At 40.8% G+C, this 23785-nt stretch overlaps 1 protein-coding gene across 1 annotated transcript; it reads left to right on the top strand.

Annotated features, from left to right (window-relative positions):
* The first annotated feature begins 10215 nt into the window (after window positions 1-10215).
* Window positions 10216-20893, top strand: LOC129101713 (whirlin-like). The gene is made up of 2 exons (XM_054611620.1): window positions 10216-11112; window positions 20741-20893. Exons 1-2 carry the CDS (start codon window positions 10396-10398, stop codon window positions 20885-20887), a joined length of 864 nt encoding a protein of 287 aa, XP_054467595.1. The 5' UTR covers window positions 10216-10395; the 3' UTR covers window positions 20888-20893.
* Window positions 20894-23785: the final 2892 nt, after the last annotated feature.

The raw sequence follows: 23785 nt of genomic DNA, 5'->3' as shown, positions 1-23785 counted from the left end.
GCTAGAGCAGCCTATTACTCAGCATTAATAGAGAAAAATAAGAACAACCCTAGGGTTCTCTTCAGCACTGTAGCCAGGCTGACAGAGAGTCACAGCTCTGTTGAGCCGTGTATTCCTATAAACCTCAGTAGTAGTGACTTCATGAACTTCTTTAATGATAAGATTCTAACTATTAGAGAAAGAATTTATAATCTACTGCCCTCAACCAGTACCGATCGATCCACAGCTGTAGAACCTGAAATATATTTAGATGGCTTTTCTCCCATCGACCTTCAACAATTGACTTTAACTATTTCTAAGTCTAAACCTTCCACCTGTCTCTTAGACCCGATTCCGACTAGGCTGCTTAAGGAAGTTTTACCTTTAATTAGCAACTCCTTATTAGAAATTATCAATCTGTCTTTACTGACGGGCCATGTACCACAGGCCTTCAAACTAGCTGTAATTAAACCTCTTCTTAAGAAACCTACTCTTGATCCAGAGGTGTTGGCTAACTATAGACCTATATCTAACCTTCCGTTCCTCTCTAAGATCCTTGAGAAAGCAGTAGCAAATCAGCTCTGTGACTTTATGCATAACAATAGTTTATTTGAGGATTTTCAGTCAGGATTTAGAGTGAATCATAGCACAGAGACGGCACTGGTGAAAATTACCAATGACCTTCTAATAGCTTCAGACAAAGGACTTGTCTCTGTACTTGTATTGCTAGACCTTAGTGCTGCATTTGATACCATTGATCACCAAATCCTATTACAGAGATTGGAGCATCTTATAGGCATTAAAGGAACCGCACTTAGCTGGTTTAAGTCGTATTTATCAGACCGATCTCAGTTTGTATATGTAAACAATGAAAGCTCGATGAAAACCAGGGTTAGTCACGGAGTTCCACAGGGGTCTGTTCTTGGACCTATTTTATTTACCTTATATATGCTTCCCTTGGGGAATATTATCAGAAAACACTCAGTAAACTTTCATTGTTATGCAGATGATACCCAGTTATATCTATCAATTAAGCCAGACGAAACTAACCAGTTCTCTAAACTTCAAGCATGTCTTACGGACATAAAAACCTGGATGACCTGTAACTTTTTAATGTTAAACTCTGAAAAAACAGAAGTTATCCTACTAGGCCCAGATCACCTTCGAATTCAATTATCTAACGATATAGTTTCTCTAGATGGCATTGCTCTAGCATCCAGCACTACCGTTAAGAACCTTGGAGTTATCTTTGACCAGGATCTGTCTTTTAACTCTTATATAAAACAGATCTCAAGGACAGCCTTTTTTCATTTACGTAACATTGCGAAAATCAGGCAAATCCTGTCTCAAAGCGATGCAGAAAAACTAGTTCATGCATTTGTTACCTCTAGACTAGATTACTGTAACTCCTTATTATCAGGCTGCTCTAATAGGTCTCTTAGATCTTTACAGTTGATCCAGAATGCTGCAGCACGTGTTCTAACAAAAACTAAGAAAAGAGATCATATTACTCCAGTATTAGCTTCTCTGCACTGGCTCCCTGTTAAATCAAGAATAGAATTTAAAATTCTTTTACTTACCTACAAAGCTCTAACTGGTCAGGCACCGTCTTATCTTAAGGAACTTATAGTTCCATATTACCCAACTAGAGAGCTGCGCTCAATCAATGCAGGGTTACTTGTGGTTCCTAGAGTATATAAAAGTAGGATGGGAGCCAGAGCCTTCAGTTATCAGGCTCCTCTTCTGTGGAACCAGGTTCCAGTTTCAGTCCGGGGGCAGACACACTCACCACTTTCAAGAGCAGGCTTAAGACCTTCCTTTTTGATAGCGCTTATAGTTAGGGCTGGTTCAGGTTCGCCTTGGTCCAGCCCCTAGATATGCTGCTATATGCCTAGACAGCCGGGGACTACCTAGGATACGCTGAGCTCCTCTCTCCTCTTCTCTCCCTCCTTCTTTATGTATTAATCTCCTATTTACATTACTGATTTTTGCTTCTTCCCGGAGTTCTTGTGCTTTTCGCCGCAGGTTCCCAGGAATCGGGTTATATTTGGACTGTCATCGTGCCACCTACTGAGGCCCTGCTGACACCCACTACTACTACCACTATCATTATTAGTCACATTACTATTATTATTGCCTGTACTATTACGCTTATTGACTTGCTTGTACCCTGGAGTCTCTGTGGTATCTCTGTTATGCTGCTCATTCTGTACACATGACATCTATTGCATTCTGTCCATCCTGGGAGAAGGATCCCTCCTCTGTCGTTCTCCCATAGGTTTCTTCCTTTTTTCTCCCTGTTAAAGGGGTTTTTTAGGGGAGTTTTTCCTGTGCCGATGTGAGGGAAGGACAGAGGATGTCGCATGTGCACAGATTGTAAAGCCCTCTGAGGCAAATTTGTAATTTGTGATTCTGGGCTATACAAAATAAACTGAATTGAATTGAATTGAATTACCGTAGACTTGTGTTCTGTTGGCGCTGTATACAGTCTGCCTGTCAAATGCAATATCATTCCTCACGTACATAGCAGGTTTCTGTAAAGATGTGTGCACAACGGTCTCTTATTTACTCTTGCTGGGTTAGCCTGACTCTTATTGCATCCATTTTAATGTCCAGTGTCTGGACATCAAGATCTGCTGCACTTAATCCATTACTCGTACCTTCTATTCCAATGTGGATGAGTGTATTGTTGTCATTAATGTAGTGAAATCTATGGGAGTTACCGATCACAGCATCGTCTTACACTGCTCTTGTCAAGGATATGTGGAGTGGCATGAGGTGTATCACCAGCAACAAGCAGACTGGTAGTCAGGCAACAGGGGGGAACCTGACTGGGCCACCCGTTTGAACCTTTTTTTCAATAGATTTGACCTTGGATTCAACTGTCTGCCACCCCACATACCTCCTGCTCTACTGCTCCCGTTCCCCACCTATTCCCTCCTACAACACCATACCGTTCCCATGTCAGGAGAGAAATCTGATTCAATGTGTTTTTCTCACTATTTTGTGTCATAAAAGTCATTTAATTTTTAACGACTTAGGGGCCTCAGAACGAACTGAAAATACAATATCTGACATTATCATTTTATCATAAGTAGTTATGCCCACCATTTCATCAAACAATAACCTATTTACACATCCAGCAGACACAGAGCAACATTAGCATTCATTTAAAGTCATTAAATGAATGCAAGAAGGCAATCCTACAGCAGAGAACCATGGCCTCAGACTTGGAGGTACTGACTCTCATCCCAACCCCTAGACACTCAGCTGCAAACAGCCCCAGTGCATTCTGGAGGTCACATGGATGTCACTGATATAGCCAACAGAACCAGAGTATCTGCAAAGAGCAGAGATGCAATTTTGAGGTCCCCAAAACAGAGACTCTTCCTTTCCATGAAAATCACAAACAAGATCGTTGACAGGGGACAACCCTCACGGAGGCCAAAGCCCAATGGAATGATCTTTGACTTTGTGCTGACACAAATACACTTCAGTTCGAACAAGGTCCAAATGGCTCCTAGCAGTGACCTTGTTACCCCACATTCACAGAGGACGTGTTGTTCAGGTTCAGGAGTTCTTCAAAGTGCTCTTTCCACCGCTTCATTATATACCCAGTTAGGGTCTATGGTTTGCATCTTCCTGCCAATAGAAGAAGACAACTTTTAACACAAAGGGATTTTCTGCTATTCTTTCCTGCTGCAATATGTATTTCAGTTTATTTTGAATGCCTTTCTTTTATCAAGTCTACAATGCAGGTGAACTTTCAATGAGTATACAGCTTGTAGGGTCAAGGTTAAGAGACACTGCACATAATATCAGTTCAAAAATCCAATGTTGTAAGCCAGAGTTTTGCAAACAACACAATATTGATTTATTTATTTGTGCTGTGTAGTAATTGTACTCCCTTTATTATAAAGCAATGTCAGGGCACTTTCCGTTTCTCTCCATGGAGACAGCCCCATGTTTCCTGGAGATTGTTTTTCTTAATCTTTGTATTTTTTTCTTTGAGTTGTGTGAACTGTTGGATAAGAGGACTGTAAGGCGGCTCTGCTAGTGAGTCAATGGGAGTTTAAACTCAAAGAGGGAGTGGATTAATGTCTCAAGATGAAATCTCCCTCACCCACTCAACTTAATTTAAGTTCAAACTAAACCCTTTGCTCTAGCATGGCTCCATTTGATCCAAATATCTCTTAAAGAGTAAGAGGTCTTTCTGTCACTAGGAGGTCTCTTAATAAAGGTGGACATTTATTAATTTGGGTTAACTTATAACATGTTCAAGATGGTGGATGAATCCTGATCTACAGAGCCCAGAAGGAGTTGAAACAAGGCAAAATGTTTATTTCAAGGCCCAAATTTACTGTATTTATTATTGGATGAACATAAAACTGCCTGACTTTATTCTCCCATAAATGCATATGATAATATTATTGCTATTCTTTAGTGGATTTGAGCACCCTAAAATGTTACTATGGTAGTTATAAACGTATTAGCTTCAAATATGAACAAAGAATGAGGGACATTGTTTGAGGATCTATCATAAAAGCTCAAAGGATGAGTTACTAAGACATTACCTAGTTGCATTTCATGAATTAAGAAAGAATGTGTGGGTTATATGGATACCTATGTAATTTGAAGTTCCAATTTAATTTACTGTACATTTTAGTTAGGTTAATTGAGAAACAACATGTATGTATGTATGTATGTATGTATGTATGTATGTATGTATGTATGTATGTATGTATGTATGGCTCAAAATAAACTTTTAATTTGAATAATAAATGACTGCTACTATTGCTACTACTAATAACAACAATACTAATCATAATACTCATACTCTTTCAATTAATAACAAGATGGGTGGAATCAGGTTGGTAGAAAATGATGAGAGATGACCAGATGGAGTGGGATTCTGTTGCAGTGTGTTTAGCAGAGGCTGTTAGGCTGTTTTCAATAGAAGGTAATCTATTATTTAAATTTTCCAGCTTGCGAAATATGTGGTGTTTCTTGATTTATTTTATTTTAAGGAAGTACTGTCATTTTAAAGGTGGCTATTCTGCCCATAAGTGATCGTGGTAGGTTCATCCAGTGGAGGAGGTCACCATTTAATGTTTTAAGTAGTGCGGGCGGCTGTGGCGTAGTGGAGAGCAAGGTAGTTCTCCAATCAGAAGGTCGGTGGTTCGATACCCGGCTTCAGCGTGGTGTGTGACACTTAGTGGGCTTGCCATCGGTGTGGACTGGATGTTGCATGAATGTTAGTTAGAGTCTGATGGTGGCACCTTGCATGGTAGCCTGTCATCAGTGTGTGAATGGGTGAATGATATGTAATATACTACTGATTGTAAGTCGCTTTGGATAAAAGCGGCTAAATGACTGTAATGTAATGTAGTGGAGTTAAGTTGACTGTGAACAACTCTGACAGCAGAAATATTAATACCTCAATATGTGATGTGATTTTCCTTTTCATAAAGGAATAGTGGTGCATGGGCTGAAGTATCCAAGCTGTTGTCGTCTATTGGGCGAGATTGAAGATTTTTTCCAGTTGATGGAGTATTCAGAGATGTTGACCAGAAAAGGACCCAAGTCAAGACTTCAACTCTCACACATTCAGGTTGGGTCTTTGCTAGGTTTAAAGACGAGTGAATTTGTGATTGAAATCTTGAATTTTGTTTTATTTCAGTTATCATTTTGTTCAAGAGTTGAGCTTGAATGAACCAGGACTGTTTATAGAACTTAGCAGGGAAGTCTGGGTTCTTTGTTATTGGTAATAAGATTGAGGGCAGTAGGAAGTTCGTCCTGTGTTATTGGTGAATCCATTATGTTGGTTTGTTCTTTGCTAGACTGTGGTCAGTCATTGCTGTTGAGGAATTTAGTTTTCTTATTGATAATTTCATTTATTTGGAATTTGTATTTTCTTAATTCATTCTTTGTTGGGTTACTTGCATTAATGAATTTGAGTTTGTGGATTATTTGTTTCAGTTCAGCTTCTCGTTCTTTTTCTTTCCCTTTTATAAACGGGAATGAAATGATTATGTCTCTTAAAACTGCCTTCCCTGTGTCCCACAGTAGAGTTGGTGATGACTTCGGGGAATCATTTATTTGTAGATAGGATGTCCACTCTTTTAAAATTAGATAATTCTTTATTTGAGAAAAGATATATTGAAGCGCAATCTGGTGACTGGTTTATGTCGACTAATTCTGTTCCATGTAAATGTTATCGTAGCATGGTTGCTAATATTGATATCTGCTTGCAGTTTGGCCAGATTATTCAAAACTTAATTTTTTGGCCTGAGAACCATTTCCCCGGATATTCTAGGTTACGAATTTGAGTTATGACAATGTTTAAAGGGTTATTATAGGCTGAACATTAATGTTGATAAAGTGTGTGCATGGGTGTGCGTATGGGTGTGTGTACGTGCGCGCGTGTGTGTGTAAGGACGAAAACACAAGAAACAAAGTAAGTAAAAAATGTCAAAATGCATGGGAGTGTGCGGTGCAGATCAGGGCACATCCTGTAAATTACAGTAAGACATAGGTGCAATAATTTATAATAATCTTATTGGATATGATAAATAATACTAGATTTTTAGCTTATCGATAGAGTGAATTTGAGAGAGAGAGAGAGAATGAGAGAGAGAGAGAGACAACTGTCCATCTATCTATACTTTATCCACTGATATTATTACTATTTTTCCTTCATTCATCATGTGTTTTGGGATTGGAAAAAATTGGTGCTAATGTGAGCGTGTCTGTCTCAATGGGCCCTACGATAGTCTGGCGACCTGTACAGGCTGTACCCTGCCTCCGCCCCAACGTCAGCTGGAAGTCTGCATTTCTAAATTTAAAGATAAAATTGTCTTCCAGTATGTCTAAAATCACTGCTGCTTGTCTTTTAATCTATGAATTACTTCGGACCAAAATACATCTCAGACTATCTTCTACCAAGCAAATCATCTCATCCTCTTAAGTGATCTGATAGCTGTCTAACGGTTCCAAGAATACAAATTAAACATGGAAATGCTGCATTCAGTTACATTTCTAGGCACCACATAGTTCTAACAAACTCGCCCAGCCTTTGACTACACTTAAAAATCTTTTATTTTCGCCACTGCTTTGCGCTGAACCTTAATGCTGTATTTTTTTATATAACCTAATGGAAAAAAAACATTATTTTTATGTAAAAACCCAATAATTCTCTCCGACTCTGCCTTGCTTGACAGAGTCGTTTGGGTTCAGTCTCATCACTCTCATCACCTGGTTTACAGCAGCATCAGACAGCTGATTCTAGTGAAAAAGCTCTGCACACTACATGCCCAACGCAACACACTAACGACAAAGTTAAAAGACAACCATCTTGAAATGGATGCTTCCTCTGTGTCTGCTGGATGTGTAAATATCAGCTTTAAAAATTGGTATGTCAGTGTTATGTTTGCAAAATGATTGTGTTGCACTGCCCCTCAAGTGGCCCAAACAATCAATGAATACAGGTCTGTACACACTAAGAATTCATTTCCTGTTTTTACATCCTGGCCTCACTCACAAACCATCAAATACCAACGCTTGTTTAGAGCCCCTCAGCGTCTGAATGTGACACACCAGGCTTTCAACTAACTCCAATGTAAACATCGGCAATGTGTCACGTGAGTTGTTAGTGTTGTTAAGTTAGTTAATGTTGTATTTCTTTTTTAATATTCTAATGCAATATATAAAGCACTATTATATCGATAGTGCGCACATGGGTCTACAGACGGTCTTCCGTCAACATTTTTACAGGTTTTGTGAAACAAGCGGGAGTTCTGTCCAAAAACTCTTATCGACACCACCATTAGCAACAGTTGCTGAGGCTAGCTTAACAAGAGCATTGGTGTGCGTGTCAGTCACACTATGGAGAGGGCAAATATGATGGTGTAGCTGGAAGACAATACTCCACCATTGTAGGGGATGTGAATGGATTGCATACGCTACCTCACATTGGGATTGACGGCATCCCTTAGTTTTGTCCACTACCAGGACGGGGACTTAACAAATAGGAGCCCTTTTTCCCACTGTTTTCATGCAGCCTTTAGTTGTAAAAGCACAAGGAAATTAAATAATTACAGAATTAATTGTTATTGAAACGCAAGTTTTTTCTATAGCACATATCATACACAGGGGCAATTGGGTGTGCTTAACATACATTGAAAGAAATAGAAGTACATAAAATAGTAATAAAACAGAGAGCAGTACAATTAAAAGAAAAGCAATATCAAAAAAAATGTATATAAAATAGAATAAAGACGTTGTAAAAAAACACAGTAGCTCAATCATATGGTTCCTGAAAAGATAAATGTTTTCTAACTGAATTTGAAAATTGCTACATTTGGTTCACATTTCAGATCTGATGGCAGTTTGTTCCAGTTGCATGCTGCTGGGAAAGTGTTTGTTCAGTGTCATGCTGAAGGGTTTGAAATATTTCTTATTTTTATAATAAAAATAGTTTTCCAGAGTTGCCAGTAAGCCACTTGTCCCCTCAGTCCCCAGCAGAAGGTCCGTGAGTAAAGACTGTCAGGGAAATAAGGGACAGTGTGCAATCATACATGTTATTATGAAAGTGACAAGAATTTAAACTATTTTCTCTTACTCACATATCTAGATTCTGGTTGCCTTTAAAGTTGATAGAAAATAATAAATACAGATATGTGTTATTTTTATTCAAAAATATGCTGCATAGTTGCTGTACAATATTTTTGTTCAGTAAAGAGAAAAATTTATGGGTGAATATTTTATTTGGTACTTTTCATACAGAAATTGGTGCCTTTGCTGGGGATAGACATCATGGCCAGAATGCATATTTTACTTTTAAAACCATGTATCTGAATGTATTTGTCCTGAATTTATCTCTTGATTTGCAAATTTAAAACCCAAATTTGATTCAATGTTTTCGATATTTACAAATGCAGGTCCCAAAACACCAGTTTCAGTGTTTGGTTTAATTCGTTCTGCCATATTGTGATCCCAACATTCATAATGAAAAATATCAAATAGAATAGATTTCAGTTGAGAAATGTATTAAAGCAACATCGGGGCTACCCAGGACAGGATAGACGACGTCTGATCTCTCATAGCACAGTCTGTCTGGTGTTAAATTCTGAAACTTTAGGATCTGACTTTGTGAAAAAAAAGTATTTTCAATACTACTTTTGAAATTGTAAATCAATACATTTCATGTTTTAATTCCAAAGAGGGCAGTTCAGAACACCTGTCAGTTGTTGTTAAAATTCTAATACTTGTGTCTGGTGTTTGTTTCCTTAGGAGGCCCGGCTGTGCTCCTCCTGTCAGAAGCCCTGTCTCCTCAGCAGCACTCTGCTGTGGCAGCTCTGTATCCCGGGACTCTCATTATGCAGATGGGCCAGACAGAAAGAGCCCGCCGCTGTCATGAGGAGGAAGACAACCCTGGGCTCCTATAAATAGCTGTTTAAAAATAGCCTGAGGTTGTAGTTATGACAAGGAGCCTCAGGGAGGCATTTAATGCAGATTGATCAGCTTAAAGGCTGACAGGCAGACACCTACTGTCATCTACATCCACATGAACCAACCAACACTTTTGGAGATTGACCCAAGGCAACCATTCCTAAGCTTTTAAGTTGTCCACACATATTACAGTTTGCAGGATTCCACCCACTTTTGTCCAATAAACTGTGAAATGACACGTGGATTTTGACATGTCAGTGGTTTGTGGAGTTATTTGTGGTTTAAATTGCTGCTATTCCTGATGCATGACATCCGATAGTGCCAAAAATAATCATTCAAATAAGTGTGAGTAATATTGTCAGTTTCTAAGCAACACACACACACACACACACACACACACACACACACACACACACACACACACACACACACACACACACACACACACACACACACTTGCGTCATTTCCTATACACAGAGGGTCTGAGAGCATGTTCAGCGCTCTCTGTCAGTTGCGCACAGAGAAGGCTCGGTGGATGAAACGCGACAGACTCTGGAGTTTCGTTCCGTGGACAGAGTAAACATGGAGACGGTCTTATTACAAGGTTGTATTTTATGATTCGGCATGGATAAAGAGAGCCTCCCACGGATTTCATCTGCCAGGTCTCAGATATTACCGGACACTATTTAAAACCCGGTGAACGCGGCGGAAAAGCTGTTGTTGTGCCCGAAATAAAAAGGACAAGAGGACAGAAAGAACATGTACGATTTATTCAGTTAAAGACGAACGCGAGCTTCGACTGGAATAAATGGTTTGTCTCGGGCTTACACACCGCGTGGATCACCGGGTCACCTGTTGAAGTTGTCTTGCTTTCACACGGGAGGATCGACTTGGGACAGCCGCCTCCACCGATGCTCGGTCCGTCCTCTGCTCTGTGATGCACTGGTTCCCCGTTATGTTGTAGGATGAGCGCCGATCCGGAGCGCGTTTCGCTCAACACATCGGTGAACCCGGACGGCTCGGGCGGCCGTGCGCTTTCGGCAAACGTCCGCAGGCTCCACAACGCTCTCAACCTGCTGCTGAGCGACCTGGAGAGAGCGCAGTTCATCCACTGTCTCAATGTGTACCACGCCAAGCGCAACGTCTTCGACCTGGTGCAAACTCTCAAAGTGATCCTCAGCACGCCCGGCAAACGACAGCTGCTGCCCATGCTGCGCCTGGTCATCCCGAGGTCCGACCAGCTGCTGTTCGACCAGTACACCTCCGAGGGACTCTACCTGAAGACAGAGCTGCTCCTCCCCAGCAACGGCAACGCGGAGGGCTTTGGAGACGAGGGCGACTCAACTCTGCAGAAATATGTCAGTTCTATGCACGAGCAGCCCCTCGCGCCCCCCGGCTGTCCGGATGGCTTCAGCCCCGCCGCCGAGATGTCCCTCCCCGTGGCCCCGCCGTTCCTCGAGGGTTCATTTGGAGAAGTGCGCAAAGTCACCCTGACGCGCTCCAGGAGCCACGAGGGTCTGGGCTTCAGCATCCGCGGGGGGTCGGAGCACGGAGTGGGGATCTACGTGTCCCTCGTAGAGCCGGGCTCGTCGGCCGAGAGAGAAGGACTGCGGGTCGGGGACCAGATAGTGACCGTGAACGACATGATGTTTGACAATGTCACTCACATAGAGGCCGTGAAGGTAGGGATGCATGCGTGTGTATGAGATGCGGTGTGTGTGTGTGTGTGTGTGTGTGTGTGTGTGTGCAGGGGCGCCGCTAGGGATTTTGGGCCCCATGAAAAGAATCTTTACAGGGCCCCCAACACAGCGGCAACATTTTTTGATGCTATTTTACATACAATTATGCATTTTAATGGTATTTTTGACTATCATTACCATATTTGTGAAAGAAGAACAGCATGACAGTTGACATGTACAGTAGGGGAAGAATATAAAACATGTGTGATTATATGTTAGTTAATAACTTAGTGTCATTATTTTTTCTGTATTATAATTTCATCATCATTAGGGGCCTCTCTGGGCCCCCTCCATCATGGGCCCCTAGAATCCGTCTCCTTTACCCCCCCCTTTTCGGCCCCTGTGTGTGTGTGTGTGTGTGTGTGTGTGTGTGTGTGTGTGTGTGTGTGTGTGTGTGTGTGTGTGTGTGTGTGTGTGTGTGTGTGTGTGTGTGTGTGCGTGTGTGTGTGTGTTGCAGATGTAGGCTAATGCTGGAGGCACAGAGAGCGTGCATTAAGCACTGGGCCGTGCAGTGCTGCCCTGAAAGCCAACAGTTTCTTGTCACAGCGCAGCATTTCTTTGCTGCCTCCAGGACAACAGATTTGTTTCATCCATTCTTCTACTTGGCTGTGCAAATGCTCTGTACCAATCAAATGTTCAGAAACAGATGAAGAGTGGAGTGAAGGCTCTTTTGCATGTTACTGATGGGGGAGGGGGGGTCCTTGATGAGATTTGGGAAGAACTGTGAAAGGTTACAGTTTGTTGATGAATTTGAATTAACTACACTAAACTAGTAGAAGTTTACAGTCGACCTATACAGTCAGTATTCTACACTCTGTGATGGAGTTCATGTGAATTAGCCGATGTTATAGGGTCAGACAGAATCAGTTCACCCAAACATAAACCATTTTACTCTTACCCCTCGTGGTCTCTATCCGTGCAAATAGTTTTGTTTTTTTCCTGGTCTGAGATATCTGTCTCTGTGATCTCTGCCTCCATCTCAACACATTTCATTTGCGCTGCCCATCATAGAAAATAAAATTGAATTAAACATTTACTTCGTCATGATGACTGTGAATGATCCATAGAATATGTGATAAGAGTTTTCATTGGAGCTAATTTAGTAACACTTTATAAACATTTAAAAAAACTCTCCCTCCAGAGAATAACAGGTCACAGTGGGATTCAAACCAAGGCCACTTGGGTAAGAGACTGCTGTCTTAACCATTACACCATGGTCTGGCTTGTTGTGTCATTTACGGTGGAAAATTGTCTTTTGCACTCACTATGAATTATTATGAATAAATATTTTCCAGTTTGAATAATGAATACTGCTAGGCTTTAGTACGCTTATAAAACAATTTAGTGACAATTGCACATGGCAAATAATTGTCTTATGATTTTAGAAACCCCTGAAATTTTTCGCACAATGCCTGTAACCTTCCTTGCCCTCTGTGATGTTTGCCTTCAGTTCATCAACTTCTTCTTCATCTCCTCCTCTTGACTCCTGAAGGATGCATTCTTTTGTTCAGTTACCCAGGCTTTATTGTTGAGGAAACAGTGCATTGTTTTGGTGGGGATTACGCCAGCCACACAGACATTTACATAATCGGTTATGCAGTCTGTGAGTCCATCTATGTCCTCCCCATGTGCCTTACAGAGAACATCCCAGTCTGTCACCTCAAAGTAGTCCTGGAGAGTCTCCTCTTCTTCCTGTGACCACCTCTGGACAGTTCTGCTAATCACTGATTGCAGCTGGAATGCAGATTTACTGAGAGGCTTCAGGTAGACGAGGTCGTGATCCGATTTGTCCGGGGGAGTCAGAGCTATGGGGCTGTATGCTTTCTGAACATGAGCATATAGCGGGCACAGTTTTTTTCCCCCAAGCATTGCCGTCCACAAACTGTTTCAAATCCAGCTGGTTGTTGTCACGGCGACGTGGTTAAAATCCCCAGAGATTGCTATGAGGGCACTTGGGTGCAGAGTCTGTAGTCTCGTGGTCACAGAGTTGATGATGTCAGCAGCCCGCAACACATTAGCCGCAGGAGGAATGTAAACAGCAATCATAATGACCGGGAAAACTTTATTTAATATGGACAGTTCAGTGTCAGAGCTTCATACACATTTTTCACTGTTTTTAAAGCCTTCAATGGTCTGGTTCCTGCCTATATCTGTGGTTTTTATTCACTCCCTATGAACCTGATAGGTGCTTATGGTCCCCTAGCAAAGCCCGTCTAATGGTTCCAAAATCCTGACTTGTCAACAAAGGTTTCGCTATTCAGTATTGTTGTACGGGCACCTCAACTATGGGAGACAGGCAGGCAAACTCAGTATCTTATTTTATCTCTATTCAAGAGCTTTACTTTAACTGGTGGTTTAATGTATCTATTTTTAATGATTTTATCTTGTTAAGATATTTTTGCAGAGCACTTTTTGGAAAGATGCTATGTTAAATATTAATATTATTATTACAGTAAACAGAATATTTGCCCAAAAATGACATCTACATAAAAAAACCAATGTGAAAACCTTCAGTAGTTCAGTAATAAACAACAGATTGGGTGTCTACAGAGTATGTGACACTACGTCATAGATATTTATGGAATAAACATGAATGTCAGAAAGATTTTGATAATTGAATGGATGGAAGTAACCTGATGAAGGTCTGTGTAGCGAAACGTTGTAACAAAATATATCTATATGCAAGTGAAGAAGACAGTGTGCGGGAGTTCTTTTGTTCTTTATTGTCTACCCTAGGCATTATCCTACACACCTGTCATCCTACTGGTGTGCGAAAGTTTTGCTCTTTTGATAATTGAATGGATGAAATGGATTTTTGCTGTGATTTCCACAAAGAACAAGACCCAAGCGCAGAAAGAGAGACAAACACAAGTAGGATTGGATAGTTTGTTCATCAGGTGTCTACAACAGGAGAGTTAACAAAAATCTTGTGAAGACTTGGAGGAGCATCAGGGTATATATACTGCAGAGCTGAGGAGACACTTGGGGACCGATGTGCTGATTACAGGCAGCAGTGTAGAAGGGATAAGCTGGATCAGCAGTTTAACAGGCTAAGGGGAGTTTTGTGACAAAAGTAACTTATTTTGAAAAGCCTTGAAAAGCCTAGTGCTGTTACCTGTGACAGATGTAACCCGGTAACAAAATCCACTGCAATCTGTAACAAGAGACAATTTCACAAAGAATCAACTCATCAGATTTGATCAGCTGCCATGTGCAAGTGGTTATTGTGCGATTTATTGCAAAGAAAAAACACGGGCAATTTACTTGAATAAATGAAAAATTCACATCTGTTGTGAATAACAAACTAGTTGTTCAGAGATTTGAGCTTAGTGTTTTAAAATAATAATTCTCTTTCAAGAATTGATAAAAAGCGAATGAGAAAAACTGTCATGTAAAGAAATATAATTTAACTTGCACAGCTTTTTGCCAAAAAGTAATATCCGTGACAATGGCCAGGATGCAGAGAAGATTAGTTTCCCATAGTTAACTGAAGTAAGCACTTCACAATGAATGCTGTTCTCCAAGAACACTGGGATTTCAATGTGGAGCACTTAAAACGTTTCCAAGCAGTACCTATGGCTACAAACTTCCTATGATGTTCCCCCCTCGAATGAGGTAACCTTGGTCACTTAACTAGAAATACATTTCCCACTTGATGTCATGTATGATGTATGATGCAGTGCAGTATTTGACACTGTTACGTGCCATGGTGTGTGTTCTCTCTGCTCTCTCTGCTCTCTCTCCCCAGTGTCTATTCAGGTGCCACCCTTTCCTTACCTAGCAGCTGCAGTGTATAAGCGTATGCAGCTGGGCTCAATCACTGATGTAGGGTCATGGTGGTCAGGAGATGCAGACACACACCCCAGTGAACCAAGTGGCCGTGTGCAAGCTGTGTGTGTTGTGGATGTGGTGATGTCCTCTGCTGGAGCCGTGTGTGCTGGTGTTGGTCGTGGGAAGGTGCTTTGAGTGGTTGGAAGACTAGAAAGGCTACAAATCCATTTACCATTAACTTCTCTGTGAAGTTCAAACGCCACCAGCTGAACTACTCCATCATTGATAAAAGAGATGCTAGCCATGCTGCTCGCTCTGGAGCATTTTTAGGTGTATGTTGGCTCCAGTTCAGTTGTGGATGTGGTGATCTCCTCTGCTGGAGCTGTTTGTTCTATTGTTGGTAGCATGACCAGTTAGTTTGTTTTATAATGTGGTCTTTTGAGTTCAATTGTTACTGCTCTTAATCAGTGTCACCTTCCTTTTAGAAAGTAGTTTTAAATTAAATCCATCGCGAGCATTTCAGTTAATTGTTAATAAATTACTGTTTTGTTTGTTCATCCATTGCCTGTGACTCCTTATCAGTGTTTTTTTCTTTTCATACTGTTACTCCCCTCATCCCCTGGACCTCTATAGGGGACCTTAACAGACACACAATGCAGGTTTTGAAATTCCAATGAAAAAACTATGTAAAACAGATAGTTGCCCAAATAGATAATAAAAAGCAAAGGAGCAAGGCTAGTCTACCATACAACCATACAAGGCTACAATAGCTGTGTCCCAATCCAGCGGCTGCAGCCTTCGGAGGAACCAGCCTTTGCTGTCTACGTCGGCCGGGTCCTTTGAATACCGCAAAGGCTGGACCGAGCAGTCCCCGAAATGAGACAGTCTGGTCCACAAATTATTTCTTGTTTGCGTCACCAGCTTTTCACGCCCCCACCCTTTTGCCACTCCCGTCTCCTAGCAACCAGCTGCAGTTGTCATAAAAGAGTATGAAAGAGGTAAAGCTAAGTTAAAATATTAAAATGGACAAGCTGCTATAAATAGAGCAGCGGCTCTCGGTAGTGTCAGCTGGTTAGTTAATAGCGTCACGTAAATGAACCGATCATTTTAACATAAGTGTGATCTGATCAGGCCCCTTGTTTTTAGTTTAAACCCAATAATTATATTTAAATGTGAATTCTCCCATTGCTGGTCCACTAGTCGCCATGTCATTAAAAAAAAACGTCACCAGCACGCAATGAATCTTGGGATATGTTGGGCCGTGAAGGATCCATCAGTTGTATCCTCCAAATCTGGGAAAAGTAGGCTGCATTTGTCGGCTGCATTAGAAGGAGTCTTTGAAATGGGACAGCCCCGTCGTGGCCGCTGTGACGTAATCGGTCTACAAATGCACCCTCCGAAGGATGCAGCCGCTGGATTGGGACACAGCTATAGTGGTGATAGTGAAGCGTACTAGTCTGCATCACTGGCCACTGTTTAATTCAGCACAAAGACACTTTGAGCTACTGGTCAGATGATGTTTGTCAGGGGATGATGACATTGAACTACAAACAGTCTACTTGTTTAACTACGTAGTTGTCTTAATCACGCTTCACATGAATTTAAATGCCTCTCTGGTTTTCTCAATTTGACATCATAAGAACCAGCGAGTTGAGTAAATATTCTGTAGAAATAACAACATCATGCACTTCACCACTTCAACAAACACACAAACAAGCACTTAAGAAATGGTGGCATTGTACAATATCTTTGCCATACCAAAGTCATTATCTTTGGTCAGAAAATACAGAGGCCTGGCCGGTGACCTCAATGGTGGGTATGGCCATGTTTGTGAAGATCATAATTGATTCTCATTACCAATTGTCCGGTCTACAGCATGCGGTTGTCAGATATGGTTGCTGAGGACGGGTCTTGATGTTTCCACAAGCAAAGTGGTACCAAACCATCTCAGTTTTGTTCTTGCAGAAATTATTTGTGCATGTAGCTCCCCTTAAAAACACATTGTTCTTTATAAATTTCTGTTTGTATTAAGATTAATCAAATTAAGTCAAATATGTTAATTAGTGAGCTTTTGAGGCAATGGTAGGTTTATTTTTGAACCTCGGATAGAGCCAGGCTACCTGTTTACCCTCGTTACTGTCCTTATGCTACGCTAGGCTAACCATATCCGACTTGAGATTGATATCAATAGTATCACCTTAATTTCAGAAAGAAAGCAAAGACTTATTTCTCAAAATGTGAAACTATTCCTTTAAGTTAGTGATGTCACTTTATCTGAAACGACAGTTAAACATCTTGATAACAAATATTTCTTTCTTCCTCTCAGTTGACAAATCAAGAAATACTCTCCAGCTTTGTTGCAACCAAAATAATCTATGTTTACTGCTTATCCATAATTATATATAGTTCCCCTGGGGCAAGTGTGCTGTTTCCTTGTTAGACTTCATTAATATTCATAGGTATGTGGACATGTGAAGCTAATATTTTCAGCTCCTGCTATAGGCCAGGGTCCTCCCCTCAGTGCAGGTCCACATTCCCACTCTCATCAAGAGCTGAGTAATTCGTTACAGCTTTTAATGAAGCTGCTAACATTTAAAGCCTGCTGTACCAAGGGGCTTCCCCTTAACTGAAGTGGGACATCAAAGCTGTTTACCAGCTTGTTGGTAAAGGCAAGGAAGGTAGCTGCATACACAGAGGACCTCATTTGTAATAATGAGTTGACTTGTCCTGAACCAAGTAGGATATTAGGCTTTATTAAAAGTAATCTCTTACAATAGTTTTATGTTATTGGAAAATTCAGATTAGAGATTTCTTTTTGAGAGGAAAGGAATATATAACTTATAACAATGTTTTCATTAGTGTATAATGACATGAAACTGTGGTGTTTTTGTTAGCTTAGAAAAAGCTGTTTATATATTCATAGGGAGGTCCTCTTCCACGGGGTCCACCATGTTACTGTTCCTTTGTTAACACAAGAACAGCTCACACTATTGGCTGATAGGGAAGTGTAAACGAGCTTAAATAAAAGGATTGATTGTGTCATTGATCGATTGATGTGCCGCTGATGGCAGGAGAAAGCTTAGATGATAGTGTTGAGAAAACTGACCACACAATTTTATCGCTTTCATAAATTAAGTTTTACATTTGGTCAATTTTGGATGACACAGTGTAAATGTCTACGTCTTTATTGGGAGAGATAAGAACAGAAGGAGTGGATCTGGTCTGGGCTGCCTATGTCACAGTTGAAAGCATTTTTTTTGCACAAAAAAAATTGCCCTTTTGTAAAGGCCTTAAGGCACCATTTTTTGTTCACAATTTTAATTACGAAGCATTTTTCTCATTGTCATGGGTACTGTAGTTTTTCATGCTTTTGTCAAGCCAAAATGTTAAAGAAAAAGTTGAAATCATTGGAACAGGGGGCCATAACATAAGCTTAACGTAATACAATCAAATTGGAATGTGAATGGGGAAAACACAATGGCCCTGCCTACTTCACAACTCTTTAAACAAATCCGCCCTTGAACCATTATTATTGAAATCACATGTTTGGAAGTAAACACCACTAACATTTTTACAATTATCTATTTTTGGTCCATTTACTATTTACAACGTTATTTAGCATAACTTATTATATTAGTTTGGTGATAGCCATCTTTTATGCAGTGGTCTGCTGGAGCAGCAGCATCTCAGCAGCAGACAAGAAGAGACTCAACAAGCTTGTCAGGAAGGCCAGCAGTGTGCTGGGGTGTCCACTGGATACGGTGGAGGTGGTGGGAGACAGGAGGATGATGGCCAAGCTATCATCCCTGATGAACAACACCTCTCACCCCATGCAGGACACCCTGGCAGCTCTGTGCAGCTCCTTCAGCCACCGGCTGCTTCACCCCCGGTGTGTGAAGGAGAGGTACCGCAGGTCCTTCCTTCCTGCTGCTGTCAGGTTGCACAACCAACTCTGCTCCCAGCAGACCACATGACAATAATAACATGACAATGATAAGAACCTGTGCAATACATTACACATTACACTGTGCAATAATAGTTAAAAAAGTTAAAATAGTTAAAATAGTTGGGGGGTTTTTCTGTCTGTAAATATAATATTTCAGTTATTGTTGTTTTTTCTACTGTTTTTTTATTGCTTATTTATAATACTTGTTTTATTTTATTTTTTTTTTTCATTTTTTATTTTTTCTCTTGTGTGCACTTTACTCTACGCTGCTGTAAGCCTGCAAATTTCCCCGCTGCGGGACTAATAAAGGATTATCTTATCTTATCTTATCTTATCTTAGATATCCCACAGCTGAACTGCACTAACTGAGCTTACAGAGTGCTTCTGGAGGGCAGTACCAAGACTCCTGGAGCTGGCAGCCTAATGACCTGCTGAGGGCTTCCTAAATAAGATGCTGAATGAACGGAGATTGTAACCACAAACTCAATGAAAACCGCAGTGTAACTTTGTGAAATGCCATTTTCTCAGTGAATCTGCCCCTCAGAGTGTAGTCTGAGACCTCTCTGCAGCAGGGAAATCAAGGGAACCTGCTTAAATATGGAACTTTCCAACATGGACAATCTGAGTATCATAAGATAAGAGATAAGATAATCCTTTATTAGTCCCGCAGCGGGGAAATTTGCACTTCACTTCATTTGTTTGCCAGGTGTGTGGTGGTGAAACGGTAGGGGGATCTTTGAACTTCTCTACCAAGGTAAAGACCATGAATGTTATTTTAATTTGTACGATGCATCGCTTCAGACCTAAAAAGATACAAAATTCTAAGAGAGGGGTCAAAGAGGCTTTGGGGTTCATCCAAGGGGAAGCTGGCTATTCACAGCAAGCGTAAGAGGCATTTCAGTGAGGATTATTTCAGTGTGACACCGTTGAATATTTCATGTGATCTCATAACTGTATATTTTTACCCCTGTTTATGTTTGTTGTCATCCTTTGCGGCTTCCTTACACATGACAAAGGGGAAGGAAATGAATTATAATGTGAAGTGGTCAGTTGATGAACCGAACCAGTGGAACGCAGAGGAACACGGCTGGCGTTGCTACCCGGCTTTTGGTTTTTGGTGACCTAGTTCATTTGAGGCCCTTAGTCCACAGTGTAGTATTTGCTGGAGTATGTTAATTTATCTCTGTGTTGATCTCACCATGTTCAGTCCTCGTTACCAATCTGTTCCTGTGATCGTACGCTCTGTATCTCTTTGTCAGAGCTGTCACCACGACTTGACCTGGGACATCTGTGTTGAGTTAATCTGAAACCCTTTGATTCTCTCTTCCTGTCATTCTCGCTCAATTTCTTCTTTGTCTCTCTCTTCCACCCTTTTCTCTTTCTCTAAAGTTGTGGATCATTTTTAGAAACTGGGAGAATATTAAACCCAAAGACGATGGTTGGGGCTTAGACATTTCAGAGGAGGGCAGTGCCACCCCTTAACTTTCATTCCATTATTTTCTGTAATCTGTTGATATGGCTTTTTCCAAAATAGTGAAGGTTAGCAGGCCATGCTAGCCTGTCATTGTGACTCTGTTTGATGATGCGAACTAAATGAAGCTCTAGTGTCATTTAGTTAGCATCATAGTTCAGACAGGAAGACAATACTCTCGTATGCGTAGTCTTGTAGTTTATTTCTCATACATCTGCTATTCTCTTCTCACACATGCTCACTCATGATTTCCTCGCTGTCATTGTTCGGGGGTGTCAGATCGGCTGGTCTCCTCTATCCAATAGCACAGCGACACAATTACATGGTTAGCCTATCATCTTGCTGCTGTCTCTTTTTAAATATGACTGTCTCTCTACCTTCAGAACGTTCATGCTGCTGTAACACCCCTCCACCTCCCCATCTCCACCCAATCTTCACAGATTCATCAGCTTCATCAACTCATCATTCTACCAGCCTCATCATCCACCTCCACGGGGGTGCTGCTGCTCAGGGCAGACACCCCTCGATAACAAATCTCCTCGTAGAGTCTAGGTGCCAAAGACTCTGTCAAGAATTTATCATCACATATCATCTGTTAATAATAAACGATTATCTTTGCTTGATCTGACTTGTCTCTCCTGATTTAACTTTGTGATGAAAGTGTCCGCTATGTTGTATTATGCTTACTTTTCCATGTTGTACATATCAGTGACTTATTTCTAATACTGATGTTGATCTGGTAAGTGGTAAGTGATCTGGTAAAATGTCCCAAAATTCAGCACTTTATTCTCGTTTATTGTAAAATGGACTTGTATAACTAGTGTTCTGACCACTCAAAGCGCTTTTACACTACATATCATTCACACCCATTCATACATTGATGGCTGGGGCTACCTGCCGATCACAGTTAACTAACTACATTCACACACCGTAGGCAAAGGGAGCAATTTAGGGTAAAGCAAGTAGGGGGGAGCAGATCAATAATTTAGGTATTGATACTGATACATAGTGTTGTTGTGAGTATAAATTTATTTTTATTTACCATAAGAAACTGCCCTGTGTTTTCTAACCTATATCTAACTATGGAATTAACAAAGAAAACAGATAGAAACTTAAATAAAAGTGCCACTGTAATGTTTGGCCTGAACCTCCACCTGGTTCCCATCAGAGTGGAAATATTTAAGTACATTTTGGAACCCACATTTACCGACAAGAGAGGGGAAATTGTATTTATCATAGCACTGATAATATGTAAGCACTCAATGAGTATTATTGGGTTTAAAGTGACATGTGTATCATTAGTCTTTTTGGAGAACCAAACCTATGGCGGTGGTAAATGGCCTGATTTAAAAAACGCTTTCCTAGACTAAGCGACGACTCGAAGGGCTTTACAATACAAGCCAGAGTTCACCCATTCACACACACATTCATACACTGTGCAGCGGCACCTGCTCAGGAGCGATATATATTCACACTCATAGTAATTTGGGGTTAAGTACCTTGCATAAGGACACTATGACATGTACACTGCAGGGGTCAGGGATCAAACCACCAACCTTCCCATTAGTGGACGACCTGCTCTCCCTCCTCATGTATGTAATAGTTGTGCTTAATAATTTTGGTCTTTGCTATTTGCATCGAAAACACATGTTTTTTCTGTGTAGTCTGCAGAGTCTTTCCTCCAGTGCTCTCCAGTGGTCGCGTCACTCCAGCTCAGCAGCACATGCATGGCCAAGTGAGATTCATTGTCATAATTTTTACCAGAAGTTAGTCGGAGCAGCACTGCTCCTGAAAAGATACAATGCAACAAACAGCTGTGCTTAATCCTGTTGTTGTAATCAGGTTGTCTGGCAGAAAGTACAATGGTATAGAGGTCTCTGGGATTAAATTATCATTAAATGTCTCCCCATAGCTTTAACAAGAAGGAAGGTCTCGCCTGGATGATGTCCTTGCGATATATAGACATGAGGACATTTTGTAGGAAATACAGAGGGAAAATTACTTTTAATCAAATAACAGGTATCATTCAATTAGTGTTATTCAAATGAATTATGAAGCAGTAGCTCCCATCAGCTCTACGGAGCTAAACTGCAAGCTTCAACTCGTTGTTTTGCTCTCTTTAAACTTTACAAATTTGCATCAATCTCACCGCTCTCATAGTCTCAGCAGCTGTTTTCAGAGACAACCCACTGTTCAATTCGTTCTCAGCTGCAAACAGCAGACAGACACAGTTGGTGGACATGGTGGAGCATTAAGCCGCTAAAATATTTATCTCTGGTGACCAAGACAGAGCTAAACTAAGAGTGAATGTTGGACTTTTATTCATCCAGTGGACACAAAAATGAATGACCATGTTGCTCTGTAACTGGTGGATGGTAGTTACAGAGCAACTTAATTGTTATGACCTTTTGTCGTGTATATTAGTTATTTATGTAAATGCAGCCATATAGCCTGGGGTTTTCTTTAACATTGAACAGGTTTGGGAGTGATCCTAAGAGCTCATTACATAACACTAAAGTTCCATTTACCCATTTTTTGAATGAAATATTAATTTAAATAAAATGTCTTACTACTTACATGCCTTTTGAGTACTTTGCCTGTTGGTTTAGTTCTGATAGAAATATGTCAAAGTCAGATTGTGTTGTAAATGCTGTAATGTGGAATTCTAATGCTCATTAGCCTTGCTAGCCGTGTGGTCTATGGGATAGGAAAGTTGGTGGGTTGGTCAGTCCTCAACTTTGGTCCTAACTGAATGATCTCAACCAATACATTTTCAGTCTCATTAGGACTTTTTCTCTTTATTATAAGTATGAAATAATTGTGCTTGAAAAAAAGTAGGATAAGCCTTTAAAAGCCTTCATCATTTGTAAAAAAAATACATTTTGTGCCTATACTGAGGCCATATTTGGTTGGAACATGATATTCGCTGTTTGTCTAACCTTGGCCACTGTTTGATTTTATTTTTAAACAATGACTGCTTTATTCTACTTGTGTGTGGAGAAACAACATTACATAATCACAACCAAATGACTCTGCAAGCACATCAGGCCCTCAACAAGCTCCAAAAATAGAAACTCTCCCTCCAACCGCTCCATGCCGGAAGTTATCCTTTGCTGTTTGATGAGGCCAACATGATGTGGCCACTTGTTATTTGAACAAAAAAACGTAGACTGTTCGGCTCACTTGGATGCTTTCCCTACCAAATGCTGCATGCGGCTGTTGTCAAGTGCACTTGAAGGCAGCTCTCTATTTTTCAATGTCCATTTTACAGATAACAGGCATCAGTGTGTGGGAGAGGCCGATGGGAATCAGCTCCCTGATGTGGAGGAGCAGCCTGACGTACTGTAGCTATAGTACATCACAGCAAAACAGCTGGCACAGTAATTTAAGTGTATGTGTGTGTGTGTGCGTGTGCGTGTGTGTGTGTG

Source organism: Anoplopoma fimbria, chromosome 13, assembly GCF_027596085.1.
Source record: "Anoplopoma fimbria isolate UVic2021 breed Golden Eagle Sablefish chromosome 13, Afim_UVic_2022, whole genome shotgun sequence".
NCBI classification, from domain to species: domain Eukaryota; kingdom Metazoa; phylum Chordata; class Actinopteri; order Perciformes; family Anoplopomatidae; genus Anoplopoma; species Anoplopoma fimbria.
The sequence above is the reverse complement of the archived record's forward strand: the minus strand, read 5'-3'. Positions and strand labels throughout refer to the sequence as shown.